This window comes from Phycodurus eques, chromosome 17, assembly GCF_024500275.1.
Source record: "Phycodurus eques isolate BA_2022a chromosome 17, UOR_Pequ_1.1, whole genome shotgun sequence".
NCBI classification, from domain to species: Eukaryota; Metazoa; Chordata; class Actinopteri; order Syngnathiformes; family Syngnathidae; genus Phycodurus; species Phycodurus eques.
In genome coordinates this window covers 18253099-18270163 of record NC_084541.1, presented here as the reverse complement: position 1 = coordinate 18270163, position 17065 = coordinate 18253099, and the positions used below count along the sequence as shown (strand labels likewise).

The window sequence follows — 17065 nt, the reverse complement described above, 5'->3', positions numbered from 1 at the left end:
AGCAACCTTTTCTTCTGCAAAATGTTGTGTCATTCTTCCATAATTCGTTTAGTTGGAAAAATATGCCCACTATTTTATGAAGTTTTAGCTCAACCAGCAAAGACATCCTCTGGTGCCCAAAGAAGATAAGCCATTGAATTTGCATGCTAAACACGGACAGAGCTTGTCTGCACGTAGTGCACAATACCCGAATATACATTTTGGAACTTTACCGACCGCTGTTTCGTTAATATTACACAATATAAATGAACAGAAATCGAGTGTGCCGAACTGTCGTACTGTGTTTTAAAGAATAGTTTAACATTCTTAACTGTCGTACATGTCAATAAAGGTGGAGCGTTTCAGAAAGTGCCAAGGGGGACTTCCTAAAGGCAAGGCAACTTTATGCATCCCGCTTTTTAACATTCCTAATTGCTATATAATTGTAAAAGGGGAAAAAAAAGAAGATTCTCTAAAATAAAACAGATTTCGGGTGTACATTCCAATCTTTTTCTGTGATTGTTTTCATCTTTTTGGTTGCTTAAACCGCATCGAACTTGAGCTGCAACAAATGAGACCACTCGCTACAGTACAAGTAGCGAGTGGTCTCATTTGTCCCATTTCTGTTTCGAAGTTCCATTTAAGTCCTTCGTTGGACTTTTCTCCTGTGCAATCACGGGTGCTCTTCTGTGGTTGCGTCACACCAAACAAAGCAAAATGCTGACAGTTAATCCTTTAGACCGGGGGTCACCTTAATGGTGCCCACGGGCACAAGTTCGCCCCCGAGGCTCACATGAAGAGCCCGCAGGCCTGTTCTAAAAATAGCTCACCGGTTATGGGACATTGTGAATTGCAAGGAATGTTGCTGACGTGCTCATTTGAAAATGTCAACATTTGCAGGGATTTATTTTTAAAAATAATAATAATATTATTATTATTACCACTCATAAAAAAAAACGTATTTTAGGCATTATTGTAATACATTTCTCCTCGATAATATAGTTAGTATCGACTGATGAAATGTTTGCAATTGCTAACGTTCATTGCTTTCTCTCCAGTACATGGCCAATAGCCTTCAGTAAAAGTCTGAAATTGCATCCCTAATGAGTTCATATGAACATGAGCAGAAACGCTGGAACTATTTTGAGGCTGAGGTTCAGGGCTGTCACCTCACGGTTTACTTTCTCCGTCACAAGCAGAACGTATCCCAGACGCCTTCACTGTTCATTACCATCAGTTTAGTGGGGCCCGCGTGGGCAGCAGCTAGTCTGCAGCACGCAGTGTTACACATTTCCCTCTCCCGCTAAATATTAGTCAGGAGCTCTGTTGAGTTTGCTCATTACTGGAAATAACGCTATGAAAAGAAAAAAAAGGTATAAAATGAGTAGGCACAAAAGACAGGCATGAGTATGAGTGAATAAATGCAAGAAGAAATCATCTGTTAAAATTCATTAGCCAAGCTTCTCTGAACACAAAATGACAAGACATTAAATATGTATTATTTATGAAATGTCTGCGCTCTCTGAAAAGGCTGTCTAGTGCTGTTAATTACTCAGCCGTTGGTTCAGAAAAGATTATTTCAAATGGAAAGTGAAAGCAAGGCAAGGCAGCAAAAAGAGCTGTTAGTTTATATCACGCGGTTTTGAAATGACATTGGTGGAAATGGAAAAGCTAATTACGGGAGCCCGACAGTACAATGCTAATTTGAGAAGCAGCGTGTCAGGTTTATTGACATCTTCTGTCGGGTTGATGTGGTTTGACGGCCACCGAGGAATCTGACTGGCACTGCGACAAAGGCGGAGGAGTGAGCGCCTTCCTCGTAGAAATGAGCAGAGCTGTTTGATAGTCACAAGCAAACATGCGCAGGTGAGCCTCGGCACAAACCCATCAACTCTGCATGCCAATACTCATTTACACCGGCGTTGCACGACCTTTTTATTGAGCCAAGGCATCCATTTTATTTAAAAAAAAAAAAAAAAAAAAAAGAATATGGATAGGAAAAATGATGATGATCTCATCTTAATTTACTCATAAATTGACTTGGTGTTAAATCCCCGGCCTCTTAATTGAACACAAAGCTTATATTGTCGCGGGAAGCCATGATTTATTCTGTTAAATGAATGGCAACAGGTGGATACACAGGTTTATTTTACCATATGCCATCTCATGCCCTTTAAAGTGAGTTTTTCTGAATTCATTATACAGAATAATTGCTGAAAATATGCGCATAGACTGAGAACTATCGAGTACTCAATTGCGGGGATAGAGTATTAAGCTGTTTTTCACTATTTGGATTTTCCTGATGCACTTGGGGCGTGGCTAAATTATGGCCCGTTTACGCACCTCGGACCCGGCGTGAGTCGCCCCTCCCTCACGATTTAAGAACTTGAGCAACTTCCCTCGCGTGTATTTGTGGCATGCACTTTGCGAGCTAGCTATGCCCGCACCACAAAAATGCATCTTCCCTTCGGATAGCCAACTGGCGCTGCCGCTTTAGAGCGCCTCGTTGTCGGCCATGAGTGCATGCACGTCACACAGAGGAAAGATGGTTGAGTGAGGAGGGGGGAATTTTTTTTTTCTCTATCGCAGAGACATTTGACATTTCAGCCATTGATTGTTTGTTTTATGTGTTTATTTGCACTAGCCGTCTTTTGTCTTTTGCACTTAGTCACTAATGTTATCTTACCCTCAGGTTCCTCTTGGTTAAAATTTGTCTCCTTGCCGTGGCCAGAAGCCACACGCCGAGACGTAAATACAGGAGACCGTTGTTCCCCTCCGTTGTTGTTTGTTGCTAGCTTGTCTTCTTCCGACTGATGCATTCAGTGTGGTGTCGTTTCCCTCAAAATGGATCTTGAGATTTTGAAGTTTTGAAGTGGAAAACAAACCCCGACAAACCAAAGCGAAAAAGAAAAGTGCCATATGTGCAGTTGGACGCCACTGTAAACTGCAACCACAATAATAATCCATCCATTGTCTATGGCGCTTGTCTTCATTATGGTGGTGGGTGAACTGGAGCTTATCCCAGCTGACTTCTGGCCTGGTCGCCAGCCAATTCCGGGGAACATGGAGACAAAAAAAAAAAACCTTCACGCTCGCATTCAAATCTATGGACACACTTCAATTAACCAAATGTGTGTTTTTGGGATGTGGGAGGAAGCTTAAGTATAGAAGAGAAACTCTTCACAGCAGCAATCACGACTCCACTGTGCTGCCGTAATGATAATCGTATTTTTAAATCTCTCAAACGGTGGCCATCAAAACGGGAGCATGAATGTCTTTGTACAGGATGAATGTTTCTTGCTACTCTTGGATGGGATGGGATTGTGCAGGTGTACCCAGTGGCACCGGTGAGTGTATATCAATCACAGTTGATGCATTAATATTCCTCAGATTGATTAGTCATGCACACCAAGAAAAAAAATGTGTGGTCAAAATGTAACTTTCCGATGACTTTGCAATCAGCGCTGATTGCGGCGGTGTATGACAAAATTACAAGTAGAGGTTGTGGTGCCAGTGTTAAGAGGCCCGTCAATCAGTTTGAAGAGTACAGCAGCTCCTAATGGGCTGCTGATGCTGCCTTCGGAACACACTGGTGAAGTCGACTTGCTGAAGTCCTTAGGGGAAAGCGGTGGTTGTATACGGTGTTATATTTTATCATCAGCGTGATTAGTTTCGTGTTCCAACTAGCGAGGGACAAAAAGGGCCGCAGTGCTTTCAAGGTTGATGATTCCTCCTTAAAGGCAGTCACCTGGCAAAGTGGCAAGCAGTGCAGGACATTTATCCACTTGGAGAGCGCCACCCTGATGATGTCAGAAACAGATGACCGCAGGGCCCCCACCACCCCCCACCCCGCCGCCGCCTAACAGCTAGTTTTGGTTGCTGAGGGTAGGAGGGGAATATGGTGGAGGGGTTGTGGAGGCGAGATAATTATCAGTATAAATGAAGCCCTGTGAATGATTCGCACTGCTGGGTCCCCTGATCTAGTCTCCAAGGCAACCTCGGCACGCTCATTTGTTTTGTAGATGAGTAATTACATCCAATTAGTGGCCACTGAAAAAAAAGGAGCCTAAGAAAGGCCCATTGTTCTGGATAGATTGTGTGAATATTAATAATGGGACGGTCCACGGCTCCCTGATATGATTGGTGATACTTATGCAGCTGTGGGGACAATCTGCCCGGTCTCGTCCTGCATAACGGATCAGATAGCCACTGATGAAAATATATGGCTCTGAGAATGGGCCGGCATGTTTGTGCACGAGTGTCTGAGAAGCGCTTTTGTCCAGCAGCCTGTAGACGGCCAACAAAACACTGCTTAGTCCTTGCTCAGTGCAACTACAGATGCTGCATCGTCTCCAAATATTTTTGTTTTAATGGGCTTCATAGTTTATCGATTATTTCTTTTTCTTTTTCTTTTTTTCAATTATTTATTGGAATGTGATTGTTGTTGTTTTTTTTTTATTTAGGTTATATAGAGTAACACTCAAAAGTTTGGAAACACTTTGTCATTCAATAGCATGAGAAAGTCTATCCAAACATTTGACTGATACATATGAGTGGTTTAGCTGATTAGTCAAGTAGTCGACCAGTCAACTATACTGCCTCGTGTCGATGTTTAAATTATAAAATAAATCGCTTTTTGGCATCGATCTCGTCTTCCAATCGCACAACTGACTTTTGATTCGACCGTCTGCTGTCGCCAACAAGGCGACACAGCCTCCGTACAGCTATCCAAATAAGGTTGTGAATGAGAATAGCCGTTAGCGATGCTAGCTTCGGCTATTCCGAGTCTTGAAATATTCATGCGCAAAGCGGAGCTCCATCTTCGTGGCCAAAATGTTCATGTCCAATCACGCGCGGACAGCAACTCTATGTTAACGGGAACTTTTTTCATCTTAGAAGTTGTACGATATGACAAGCACCAACATTACGTTGGTGCATTAGTGTCGCTTTACGGCAATGTGTGGTGACACTTGTACTATGATACAAGCGTGTGGAAAATATTTTACCAAGAATGAGACCTGGAGCTGAAAAAATATTAATGACATCATCGATTAATCGACTTCGACTCAACTTTTATCACATTATAGTCGAGTACAACAAATATTTAGACGTTCAACACCTAACATATAGCTTCACGAGATACTTTGTCACTGTGAATGTCTAATAGTAGTATGTCATCAAACTTGTTTTGTGATTTAAAGTGTGTACAGTATGTAGTTTACAGAAGTCTTTAGCCACCACTTTTTTGTGTCTTGTTTTAATGTCCTTTTTCACAGCAGTCATTTTGACAAAACAGTATGTTGTGGGACAGTTTTGGGACAGGATAGCACAGGACAGGACAGGATTGCTCAAAAATGACAAAGCCAATTGCACATTGGTTGTACACACCGGTAGCTCGTCCAGCGGTTCGATCTCCCGCTGTCGGTGATTTGAATCAATTTTGTTGGATCGGATTCACATGGCATCCCCCAACTCAAGGGCCAAGGTTTTAGCCGTAGTAAGTCTGCATCAGTAACAACCAACAATGTATGAAGAGGAACTTTGCACACGTGTGCATGTGAAAAGAAGAATGCTTTGGGACATATTTGCCATTCCATCCATAATCCCACTAACGCAGTTTGTTCTATTGTCAAATATTTTCACCCTCCATTAAAATTACTCCATTGATCCCGTTTCCCCTCATTAGCAAGGCCAATCAATTTTCAGTGAAATTTTTTTCTAAGTGAACTAAATGTAATGATCGGCTCTTGAGCTTTGTTCAACGTGTCAGGCATTATGCGACGAACGTGGGAAGCCCGCTGCATTCGGATCCTATAATTTGACGAGTGGGCCGACAGCCCACAAGTGGCGAGATCAGAGTGCTAGAAAGCACTGGCGGGAGAAACATGGCTGCTGCTCGCGTTCCATTTGGCACAAGTGGACTTTATCATTCCGAGTGGGTAGAGGTGAAGTGGCTTCCGATGGCTGCTTGCTCCGCGGGCCAAATAAAAACACAAACACACGGCGACGGCGGGGGAGGTCGAGGGCGGTGACGGAAGAAGTCGGTGTCACCGGGCTGAGTCCCTCCTGAGTAGATTAAAGCTGCTATCTAAAAAAGAGGCGTGAGGAGGACGTTTGCTTTAATTGCCCTCTTTCCATGAGCAGCTTGTCTCCGATTAAGAGGACATGCAATAAATGTCAGCACGACTTACTGCTGAATGACATTTTCTAAACTGTTGATAATCCGCCATCTGTGTCGGGGGGAGCGTTATTAGGAGGAGGGGGACGTGTTTGGATCACATTGGGAAACGCGCAGCATCAGTCGACACCGATGTATTTGTATCTCATTCACATACACGCCTTATCATCTCTCGCTCGCTGGTCAAAGAGGAGCCATTAAATTAATTATCGATCGGTGCGCTTTGTGTTTCTTTCATTCAGGCTTCCTTCAGGTATGTCAACAGAGAATTGTCCCTTCGAAATGAGAACGTATTGACCTGTGTTTTAATGATTGCTCAGTTTCATCTCACTTCGAAATGATTGCACACACACAAAAACGCGCACGCAACCTTGGTCAATTCTGCAAGGGGAAAAAAAAACAATAAATAAAAAAATAAATGTCAGGGCTACAAGAGGAATAATTGTGGCGACGTTTAGGATGCGGCTGAGCGTGTCAAACGTGGGTGGGGGAGGGGGAGCGTCGGGGTGGGGTGGGGGGGGGGGGGTGGATTTACAAACACAAGGAGAAGCCGCTCGACAATCTGGACATTGACTTTGACATTGACAAAGTTGAATTTCCACAATGATGGAGTCCCCTCCCCCTCCCCACCTTTACTGTATCTCCCAGGCCTCCCCGATTATGGGTTTTACTCCGCGCCCGGTGACCAAAGGGGGGGGCCCTGCTCCTTTGCTGACTATGGCTCCCTGGGGCCCCAGGCGGCTCAGATGCTGCACAGTGAGCATGCCACCTCCGCCTGCAACTCCCCCCTCCAGCACCTACACAGCCCGGATCAGTTTAAGAACCCAGGTTTGTATATGCGTATCTATCTTACCCTTTTTTTTTCTTCGGACTTTTCACTTTGATTCATGACATTACTCCATGCAGATGGCAGATCTTTCACTTTCTTTCTTTGTTTTTTTGTTTTGTTTGTTTTTTCCTCCTGCTCTTGTCAATATATAGATACCCCCTATCCCATTTAAACAAAAAGGCAAAATCAATCTGTCTTGCTGAGAAAGTGCATGTTGCCCTCTTTTTTTGAAAACTTTACTTAGATTGTCTGTTTCTTTGAGACGTTGTATTGCAAGCTTGCATACCAGGGCCTGACACAGAATGTTATTCACCACTTGCATGTGAGCCGTGCGACTACTGATGACGTCGTAAATGACACTTGGCTCTTCAGCACACTTCAGATTTATCTGAAAGGAGGGGTGGGGGGGGGGGGGGGCTGGCCGGGAGGGTAGGGGGGGGGGGATGTTGTATTGCTTTCAAGTGATTTGAATTGCTGATCTGTATTGGTGATTAAGGTTTGAGCAGTAAGTTCGCAGCATTATGCAAGACGTTTTTCACAAATTTAATCGTGACTTTTAAAAGTACACGTTCACATTAAGTCAACAGCAAAGTGACATTTCACTGCGCAGGTCACAGGTGTCAAACTGAAGGCCCGGGGATCACATCTGGCACACCACAACATTTTATGTGGCCCATGAAAGCAAATAGTTTCCTTTATGTTCCTTGCGAAATAGATTTTTTTCCTTTCATTCTGGCAGAAACGTTTTACCAAATGTGCTCCTTTTAACAGATATTACAATCTTGTTGGTTTTTTTTTTCACCAAACCCCTTTTTAACATAAATTGAACAATTGTATCTTAGTTGTCACGATTTTCAATGACTTCTGTTTACAAATTCAATTTGTTGTTTAAAGAAAAAGAACTAAAAATCTGATACCAATCAAATGCTGGGCCAATTGTGTACATGTAACATTACACATTTATATGATTATCATATCATATGTCATACCAGCCCTCTGACAAAAAGGAGCTAGATACACCTGGTCAGTGTGTAAATATGTTGTAGAATTTAGCTCCTTTGAGGGAGCATATTTTCAGATATCAAACACTAGTTATGCAATTCTAGCCTACTTTATTGATCAATTTGCCTGTTGTCACTGGCATGACCACTCACGAGTACCTTTCGTTCTAAGTAAAGGGAGTGTGATTTAGTGGAATGCTGTGTCTCATTGGAGGTGACAGTGTTGACCTACACATGGTGCTTAGCTGCCACGTCTCTCGGGACTCATATGCACTTGCTCGCCTTGTTACTCGCCAAAGACTCAAAGCTGTGACTTCACCTTCACGAGGAGAAGGGAAATGATGAAGAAAGCCGAGGAGGGAAGCGTGGCCTTCTCAGACTGGAGGACAAGTCCAAACCTTCCTTTAATAGCACGTTGGCCAGCGGGTAGACGTTGGCATTTACGGCAGCCGCTCGGTACGAAATGTAGCTCAGCAAACAGTAGAAACACACAGACGGGCTGTATGGTGTCAAGTCCACAGATGTGATGGGAGTTCTGAACCTGTGCTGCGTCATATAATACAGAACACGCGTTATCACAGCATCCTTTGCTCCCGACGGACCTTTTTTTTTTTTTTTCTTTTCTCAATTTGCATGCGTGAGCTATTCTTGCAACTGCACAGCAGGATGCAGATTCCTCACACCGAATGCACACATTGTATGGACTGTATGTAATTGTCTACACCGAGTTACGTGGCTTTATAGGAGAGCAGAGCAGAATAGGAAAGGGCTTCATAAGGGCAAAAGAAAAAGAAAAAAAAAACGCTCTGTGGAATGTGTATCTCCTTTTTCAGGCTTGCTTGCACCAGAGCAGGCAATCAACGTAGCTTGATCACATCGTAACACGTTTTCATGAAGTGTACTCGCTATGCGTGCCTTAAAACATGAAATTCATTTCATATTTGATGCACTTTAATTAGTTGAACTATATGTGTTTCCATTTTTTTATTATTACCTGGTTAGCGGCTTGGAAATTATTTACATTATGTTATGTTATTTTATGACCAATTTGGAATTATTTTGTGAATCTTTTTGGTGGAAAATAGTCCAGTTTGTGCAAAATATAGCGTCTAAGCGATGAACCGTTTCCTCCATCATAAAATATTTTCCCTTGTTACTGAGTAGGGATTAATTAAAGAAGATAATATATCACTAGTACTAATTTTTAGATAGATCCTTTTTTTGGAAATCCCGAGCATTCAGTATATGTCGCTCTAAAGATAATAAATAATAAGAATGGGATTTAATGTTTAGTATCCTCTTGGTTCTGTCCTGTTTGCCGTAGACAGAACACATGCAGTCTTTGCATTATCAATATGAACCATATGAGATGGCAGCCCACTGGGTTGTTTGCAGACAAGATAATGGCACGAGCAGCTCTAGCCGTTTAAACCGCTTTACACTTAATCAGAAGCAATTTGTAGTGTATTTAGTTGTATTGCTTACACTGAGAATGGAGGTTTAATGTTAACATTATTTTCTACACTGTTAAATGGTATTTTCCTGACGCATGCACAGATTCCGCGGAGTTCCTGCGTAGAAGATCAAGGTTTTTTCGGTGGGGTTTCTTTTTTTTTTTTTTTTTTTTGAAAGCAGCTTTTTGCCATCTAAGTGTGGGGGCTTGACAACGGGGCATGTGGAGCTGAAAGCAGAGGAGAGCGCTGTGACGACGTTCACATTTTCCTCTCTCCTCGGCTGTCTTTCAACCCCCACTGCCCCCCACCCATCCCTCCTTAGGTGCCGCTGTTATGAGCCTTTAGTATTCGTCTGGATTGTCAAAAGACTTTTCAGTAGTCTCAGTTGCTCTTACTCGCAGGGAAAAGGTGGGAAAGTCATGTACGTTTTTTTTGGGGGGGGGGTTTTTTTTTTTGGTCCCCTGAGTTTGGACCCGCAAATGAACACAGGTCAAGCTTTTATATTTCCCCCGATGCCTACCTCCGCTTGTCTAATGCACGTTTTGGCCGTGAAGTTACTGCAGAGGACTGACAAGTTGACACACGGCTCCAAGTGTTTTCAGAAGTAATGGCCATGTTTATGAAGTGGGTACTTGTCGTGATAGGTCGTACAATAAAACAGAGGCAATAAACGCTGCTGCTCAAATTGGGGGGGGGCTATCCGATGGCGTGCGTCACTCTCCTTGTTGACGAGTATTCCTTCTCATTATGCATGTTAGCATTTTTACACCGCAACCGTACTTGAACTTGCTAAGCATGCTGCGAGTTTCTAGCAGTGTGTTTGCTTTGTGTCGCGCATGATTCTAAGTGGATGTTAATGATACAACGCAGCATGTCGCGCTAACAGGAATAGAATGTCATACTGGATTACCTCTTCATTTGATGTCAATTGAAACGAAATCAGAAAATCAGGCACCATTTGGCTGTCATGCGTTTCTCATGAATCCAGTGATGAGTTCTATTAGTGGACTGGAGCGTAAGCAGTACACCGTTGATTGTAAGGTGGTTTCTGAGCTGCTCTGCTCCACGTTGTGTTTGCATGCAGGCGCCAACCCGTCAAGGCCCGGCGCTTTCCACAGCACCAACAGCCCAGGGCCCGTTGCCGACATTTACGGACCCGGCAGCCAGGATTCAGCTGTGGGCAACTTCATCAGCGCCGCCAGCCCGCAGCCCGGTTCCGGGTTCGGCCCCAGCATCACCGTGAGTAGGCGATCTTTGCCTATGTCTCTGTGCACCTTGGCCTCGAAAGTCCACTAATTTTACTGACATTGTGTTGCAAACGACTCATTTTGTGCCATTTATCTCAGTGAGGCGGCGTTCATGGACTTTTATTGAAAAGGTGCCCTTACTTGAATCCACTCGAGTGGCAATTCAGTAACCTGTGTTGCCATCAGGGCAAACCTAATCTTAGTTTTTAAAGTTATTTGTGTCAAATGCTAATGTTTATTTCCCTCAGCAGTGGCACCAATTACCTCACTTCACCCTATGCGTCACCCTTGCATAAAAAAAAAAAAAAATGTATGTTATTTTTAGGAACCCAGCTGTCCCAAGCCTTGGGTTCACCTCGCCGCCAAGCAGTTTTCGTCTCCATCGGTGTCCTTGTCCAATTGGCGCTGCTTGACACACTTGCTGTTTCACTGACCGGTTAGCCGCTGCTTGCTGCGTCAAGCTAAAAATGTAAGACGAGCAGGGCTGTTAGAGATTACGATAACAAAGATAGATTATGACAATAGATGACTCTGGCCCTGAATGTCTACTTTCAGCTGACTATATTTTGGTTAGCCAAAAAAGAGAAGCGCCCAGCCCAGCGGTAATGGTCTGAATTTTCTTTCACTCAAATACATTCATTGTCATTAACAAGACAACCATATCAAAAAGCTTGTTGGAGATTTGAAATCAGATTTTAAAAGTCACTTTTCAACATCCATCCACACCATCTGTTTTTTATAGTGCTTGTCCTCCTTAGGGACTCTACACAATCTGATTTTGGGCGCAGTGGACTATGTCCTAAACTGAGCGCCGGCCAATCACAGAGACACTTTTGAATCAATAATCTTACTTTCTATTTGACATTTGGCCATAAAAACAATAAATACCTACATTTATTTGTTTCGTCCTAGATATGATAAATCAAACAAATCGGGACAGCACGGCTTAGACAGAAAAACAGGCCACAATGTCTTGGAAAAATACAAAGCCGGCTGAAGTAATGAAACCCTGCATGATTTAAAAATTAGGGCCCAGTTCCAAAAAGTGGACACAGGCCTTTGACTCTCAATTTGACTAACTAACTAACTAACTAGGAACAATTTGAAGCGAGGCCTACAGGCTACCAAAGTGGTCCGTGACTTGTATTTATTGTGTGTCTAAAAGGCCCTTACACGATTGCTGCTCCTCAAGCCGCTGAGCCAGTAAATGGGCCGGCCCCTGTCACGCTCCCGTCCGAAAACGGCTGTCGACGCGGACGCTCCGCGAACTCTTTGTTTTGCTTGGCGCTTCTCCTCTCTTGGACCTCTCTGAATATTTCGTCCGGGTTTTGTGGCCCGAGCATGGCGAAGCATGGCTGAGCTGCTGGACTGGCGCTCGGCTTGTTGGGGCATGTTTTTAATAGTTCGACGCAATTAAACTGACTAGGGGAGAAGAGGCTATGCAAATAACACCTGCTTTGTGGGAATCCAAAGTCATTAGCATATGGGTGGAGGTGGGATAATGAAGAGCCTATTAGTCCTGTGGCAAACTTTATAGTACACATCATTAAACTGAATCCAAATAAGCAGAAAGGGCTGGTTGGCCGTATGACCGTATGCAACAACCGTCGATTTAGGTTCGTATGAGACCAGGTCTCCTGATTTGCATTGAAACAAGTACAAATAATGAATTTACGATATCCAAACAAAAAGAGAAGCCCCGTTTTTTTGTTATACACTTCCAAAGCAAAACCTCTTTTTAATTGTTTTAGGTCCGCTGGCTATCAGCCATAATCAGCTGGCATCAGTTTAGGGAGCAAAATATTTGTCAGGAAAGATCGGGCTGGCTCGTTTTCAAGGCAGATTAACCAACAGTGAATTCACCAACGGAAATGAAGCGTTTGTATTCGTTTCCATTTGTTGCTTCAGTGGATAATATTTAGCATGTCGTTTAAAAGTCGGTGCTAAATAAGCAGGTTTTTGGTGTTTAACTCAGCAGATCGTTTTTTTCGAATGGCGGCAACAGTTCGAAAGAATTGATTTGTTTTTCTTTTTTTTAGTCCCGGGTTCCCTCTATGGTACTGAAATACATTTGACAGTGGGTCATCAAATTAATACAAACTTTGTCGGAAGCTAAAGAAGCCAAGTCCATCTCTGTACGTGCGTTAGTCTGAGATGATACTTTCATCCATCCATTTCTTGTACCACTTGTCATCCTTAGCGCAAGGTATAACATTATTTGGAAAAAATTACAGTGAATTATTCCGGCTCACCTCTGACCCTAATGAGGTCCAAGCAGTATCAAAAACGGATGGATAATCATTTGGGTTTTTTGAATAGTGACGTTAGCACAGACGCTACACAGCCGACATCCTGGCTGGTCGAGCAATAGAATAAACCGCTACAGTAGGTGATCCGCGGTTGCCGTAGCAACTTATGACAAGCCATTCAGAATCGCTTTGATGACTTTTAGAGCTAAAATCACGACATATATTTTTGCCTTTAAGCATTTCTGTTACCAAATACAACGGAAGCCGAGATGTCGGCGTCCCCGGTGGATTTTCCCAATACGCCAGCGTTATTAAATCATCTCGTCACAATCAGGCAGCAAAGCGGAATGCTGATGGGGGCCTCGTCATCAGCGTCGCACGCGACTTCCGAGTCACGCTCCGTTGCTTTTATTCATCCCTTTAGCCACTATCAAAATAGCGCCCGTGAAGAAGCCGTCATGATTTCAACTGTTTTTATATGCAAGACAATTAGAACGCAATTAGTTGATTGAGGCGATAGCAGCGGCTAATCACAGCTGAAAGGGTTGCTCCTTTCTTTGCTTGTGATTTCCACCAACCTGTCAGCAGCCACTCTGACGCCAGCCTGATTAGCTGAGCGCCATCGTCGTCTTATTCTGGGATGTTTATGATCTCGCCATGCGCTCATATCTAATCACTAGAGTGTGTGCTTGTGCATATGAGTTTTTTTTGCATAACTGTATCTATTAGATTAGATGGTGTTTTTGTAACATGCTTGATTTGGGAGAGCGTGCATTTTCTCCTTTGTAATAATAATAATACAATTATATCCGAATAACCTAATAATACAGGGTGTTCCCCCCCAAAAAAAAATGGCCTTATTTCAACTAATAAAATACTTTGACTCATTCACTTCGGTGAATGTGTATATTCCTCAACCGAGGTATATATTCGGCAAGTAGGGTTTTTTTTCATGGGTTGAGGAGGACAAATTTGAGTTTGTAAAGCACTGTAATGACAAACGGATCCCTGTAGATGGCGACCCTTGCATCGCTTTGGATTTGAGACCAGTACAGCTTTTGAGTAGAAGATAAAGATTGGGGGGGGGGGGTCATGTCAGGCACCTCGCAGTCGAACAGAGTTCGTGTATGTTTGTGGCATAAAGAGAATATGCGCTGCTGTCAGTCGTAGAAAGTGTGCGTCACCGTGGTGAGAAAAGATGAAACAGTTCACGGGGTCAGAGAGTCCACTCTTTCTTTTGGTATTGAAAGAGGCTTGGCTTATATTGTCCACAACATAATATGCTGCAGGTGTTAAAAATGTAAAAAAATGAAAACCTTTTGATAAATGTTTTGTTTTGTAACATGAAGCCGATTTTAATTATGTTTGCCGATGACATGTTGTTGCTCAGATAGTCATATTTTAAATTTTTGGGTGGGGGAACCCCCGTTATATATGGTACAGTAAGCGAGGGTTGTCGAAGTGCGATGATCCAACTGAATCTCAATTGAAACCTTGGAGCTGAAAAAGATGATATGATACTCACTTTTCTTTCCTTGAAATGCATACTGACAACGGCACTAACTGTACACTTTTAGGGCCCCTTGATTGCGACAGCTTTTACAAATGGATACCATTGAGCAGGTGGCCCGCTTGCCATCTCATCAGAGGTATTGCATTTTATTTACTGTGCATTTTATCAGTCTTCTCTTTACTTTTGTGTCCACCGCATCAGTCGTCGCCCTCCTCGACATAACAGAGCAGCAGCGGGTGAAGCCTGAGTGCGACTGAGTTTCCGCAGTAGCACCGAGACGTACGCTTCAGTTCACTTTGGGACAGCTTTCATTTTGACGGCACTTTTTCCATTCAGTTTTTTACTCATAGTCTTAGATTTAGTCATCTACATTTTTTTTTGTTTTACTCTACTCCATTTTATTCAGCTATTTCTACCGCAAACTAGGTTGAACATATAAAGTGTAAAGGGTAAGGTATCTTTAAAGTCATCTTTTTATGAAATTATAATGAAGTTTCAATTGATGGACAAATTCCGGTTACGTTGCCGACTTGGGAAGAAAACTCTGCCGTAAACCCACAGATTACTCAAACACGACTCCAAAGTCAACTCCAGGATCAACCTAAAAACTTTTGCAGGTGAACTTAATGTGACCTTCCCTAAACTTTTGAATGAACAGTACTGTTTTTTTTGTTGTTGTTGTTGTTTTTTTTTAAGGAGCTGAGTGACAAAATTCATAATAGGGGAGTCCACTTCTGTACTTAATAAGAATTGCTATTTAAACTGTCCTCTTCATCCTTCTGTTGGCATTTTGGCATCATGAAACCACGACGACAACTAACAATTGATGCACAGTACCTCGCCAATGCAAGGCTTCAAACAGGAAGTGGCCAGAGTGAGCTTAAGAGTCCCATCAGAAGGTTGCATCGGAGAGACTGGAGGAGCCACAGAAAGGCATAGAAGTGGACATCCTTGCAAATGAAAAAAAAAAGAAAATTCAGCTCCTTTTTAGAGAACAGCAAGTTGTGCCAAAAGTACTGGAATTGGACGTATGCATTCAAAGTTTTAAAGTTTTACACTAACCTGAATGTAAAAAGTAAATAAAGTAGTGTAGCGGACTGAAGTGTACTCCTCGGTGGGAACGAGGCTACCAAATCTCAACTGTCGTGTCCCAGTAAGGATCATATCCTATTGTTTGGATCATATCGTACGAGTCACGTGGCTTCATGAGTCCGACACTCAAACTGCACTCCAGCTCTGCCGAGTTGCGTTCTTCATCCGATTGTGAACATTGATATCAGAATCTCAGCTCCATCTCACCTTCCATAACAGAAATAGACAAACGGGTGATGTGAAAATACTTGTAATGCACAATTTGCAGCACGTGCACATATCGCCTTGCATGAAGGCTCGTTGGTCGTCACGTTCATGTTCTTCTTTTGTCTGTTCCCCACGTTTGCACTCGATTGACTGCCTCTCTCGCCGTGCTCTCCTCTCTCCGGCAGAGTTTGTCTGGCGGCCCAGGAAAGACGGGACCAAGTTTCTAATTGGCTTTGTGTGCAGGTGGCGCTACTGAGGCACAGCGGACAGGCTCAAAAGAGCGAGCAAGTGGTAACCGTGTGAAGAAGAAGAAAAGAAACTGTTGAGTCATCTCAGAAAAAGAACCACTGCTGTACTATATTCCAAACCTCCTATAACGTCAGCGCCTGGTTTGGTTCGATGTTTCACATCTCTTTTCAACCTGCCTCTTTTCTTTTTATGTGCTTTGGTCGCTCGGTCAGTTTAGTCCCACACAACATTTGTGTCATTTCGGGTTGTTTTTTTTTTGGTTTTGTTTGTTTGTTTTCTTTTTCTGCCCTTTAAACTGCGGGCGACATGGCAAAAAAAAGAAATCAGCTTTTAATGTCTTCATCTTTGGTAGCTTGAAGGAGAAATGAAGCATTCAGGCCCAACACACACACACAAAACAAGAAAGTCGCTGTGCAAGATTCTTAGATTTGAGAAGAAAAAAAAAAATCAATTTTAGGGCAAATCGGAGACGAGGGTAACAAAGTGATCATTCTTAATAGCGCTTTTATTTCTTGTGATGTCTCATTGTTAACCATGATGACCTATTTTTGGGCAATACAAAGAGGACTCCAATATTTTTATGGTCCTTTTTTTTTATAAGTGTTGTTTTTCTTGTTTAGAAATATATAAATATGCTATAATAAATTTCATATAACAACATTGTGAGTTCAAACTTGCGAAAAAGAAATGTAGCTGTACATATTATTCCAGTCACTGCATATAACCAACTCAGTGAGAGAATAGCATATTTTTGTGATGGTGTGTCAAAGAACATGTTATAGCGTGTGAATAGAAGAAAAAGCTGTAAACACTTATGATTCTGATTATTATTCTTTTTTTTTTTTTTTTCCTCCCCGTGCTGAAAGACAGCAACAACCCTGAGACCAACACACACTTGTTGCTCTGTAAATAGTCAAAGCGCAATCGTTTTACAAAGTGTCGAACCAGCAAACTTACAAATGGTTTGTGAAGTCAGTCAAGTTTTATGACATTTAAAAGAAGAAGAAAAATAACAACAACAAGAAGATCCGAATTGGTATCTTTTGTTACGATGTTAAAATGAAGAG

The 17065-nt window shown here is 42.6% G+C and overlaps 1 protein-coding gene across 13 annotated transcripts in view; it reads left to right on the top strand.

Moving 5' to 3' along the window:
* Positions 1–16473, top strand: part of LOC133416510 (RNA-binding protein Musashi homolog 2) — a 210336-nt gene extending 193863 nt beyond the window's left edge. For 4 of the 13 annotated variants that reach the window (XM_061703506.1, XM_061703505.1, XM_061703503.1 and 1 more), the window contains 2 exons: positions 10526–10680; positions 15993–16473. In XM_061703506.1, coding sequence (XP_061559490.1) covers positions 10526–10680; positions 15993–16052 — 215 coding nt within the window. In that variant the 3' untranslated portion in view covers positions 16053–16473. Of the gene's footprint in view, positions 1–6805; positions 6986–10525; positions 10681–14514 lie in introns of all 13 variants that reach the window. The other 9 variants (XM_061703500.1, XM_061703498.1, XM_061703493.1 and 6 more) reach the window with 5 other exon arrangements.
* The last annotated feature ends 592 nt before the right edge of the window (positions 16474–17065 follow it).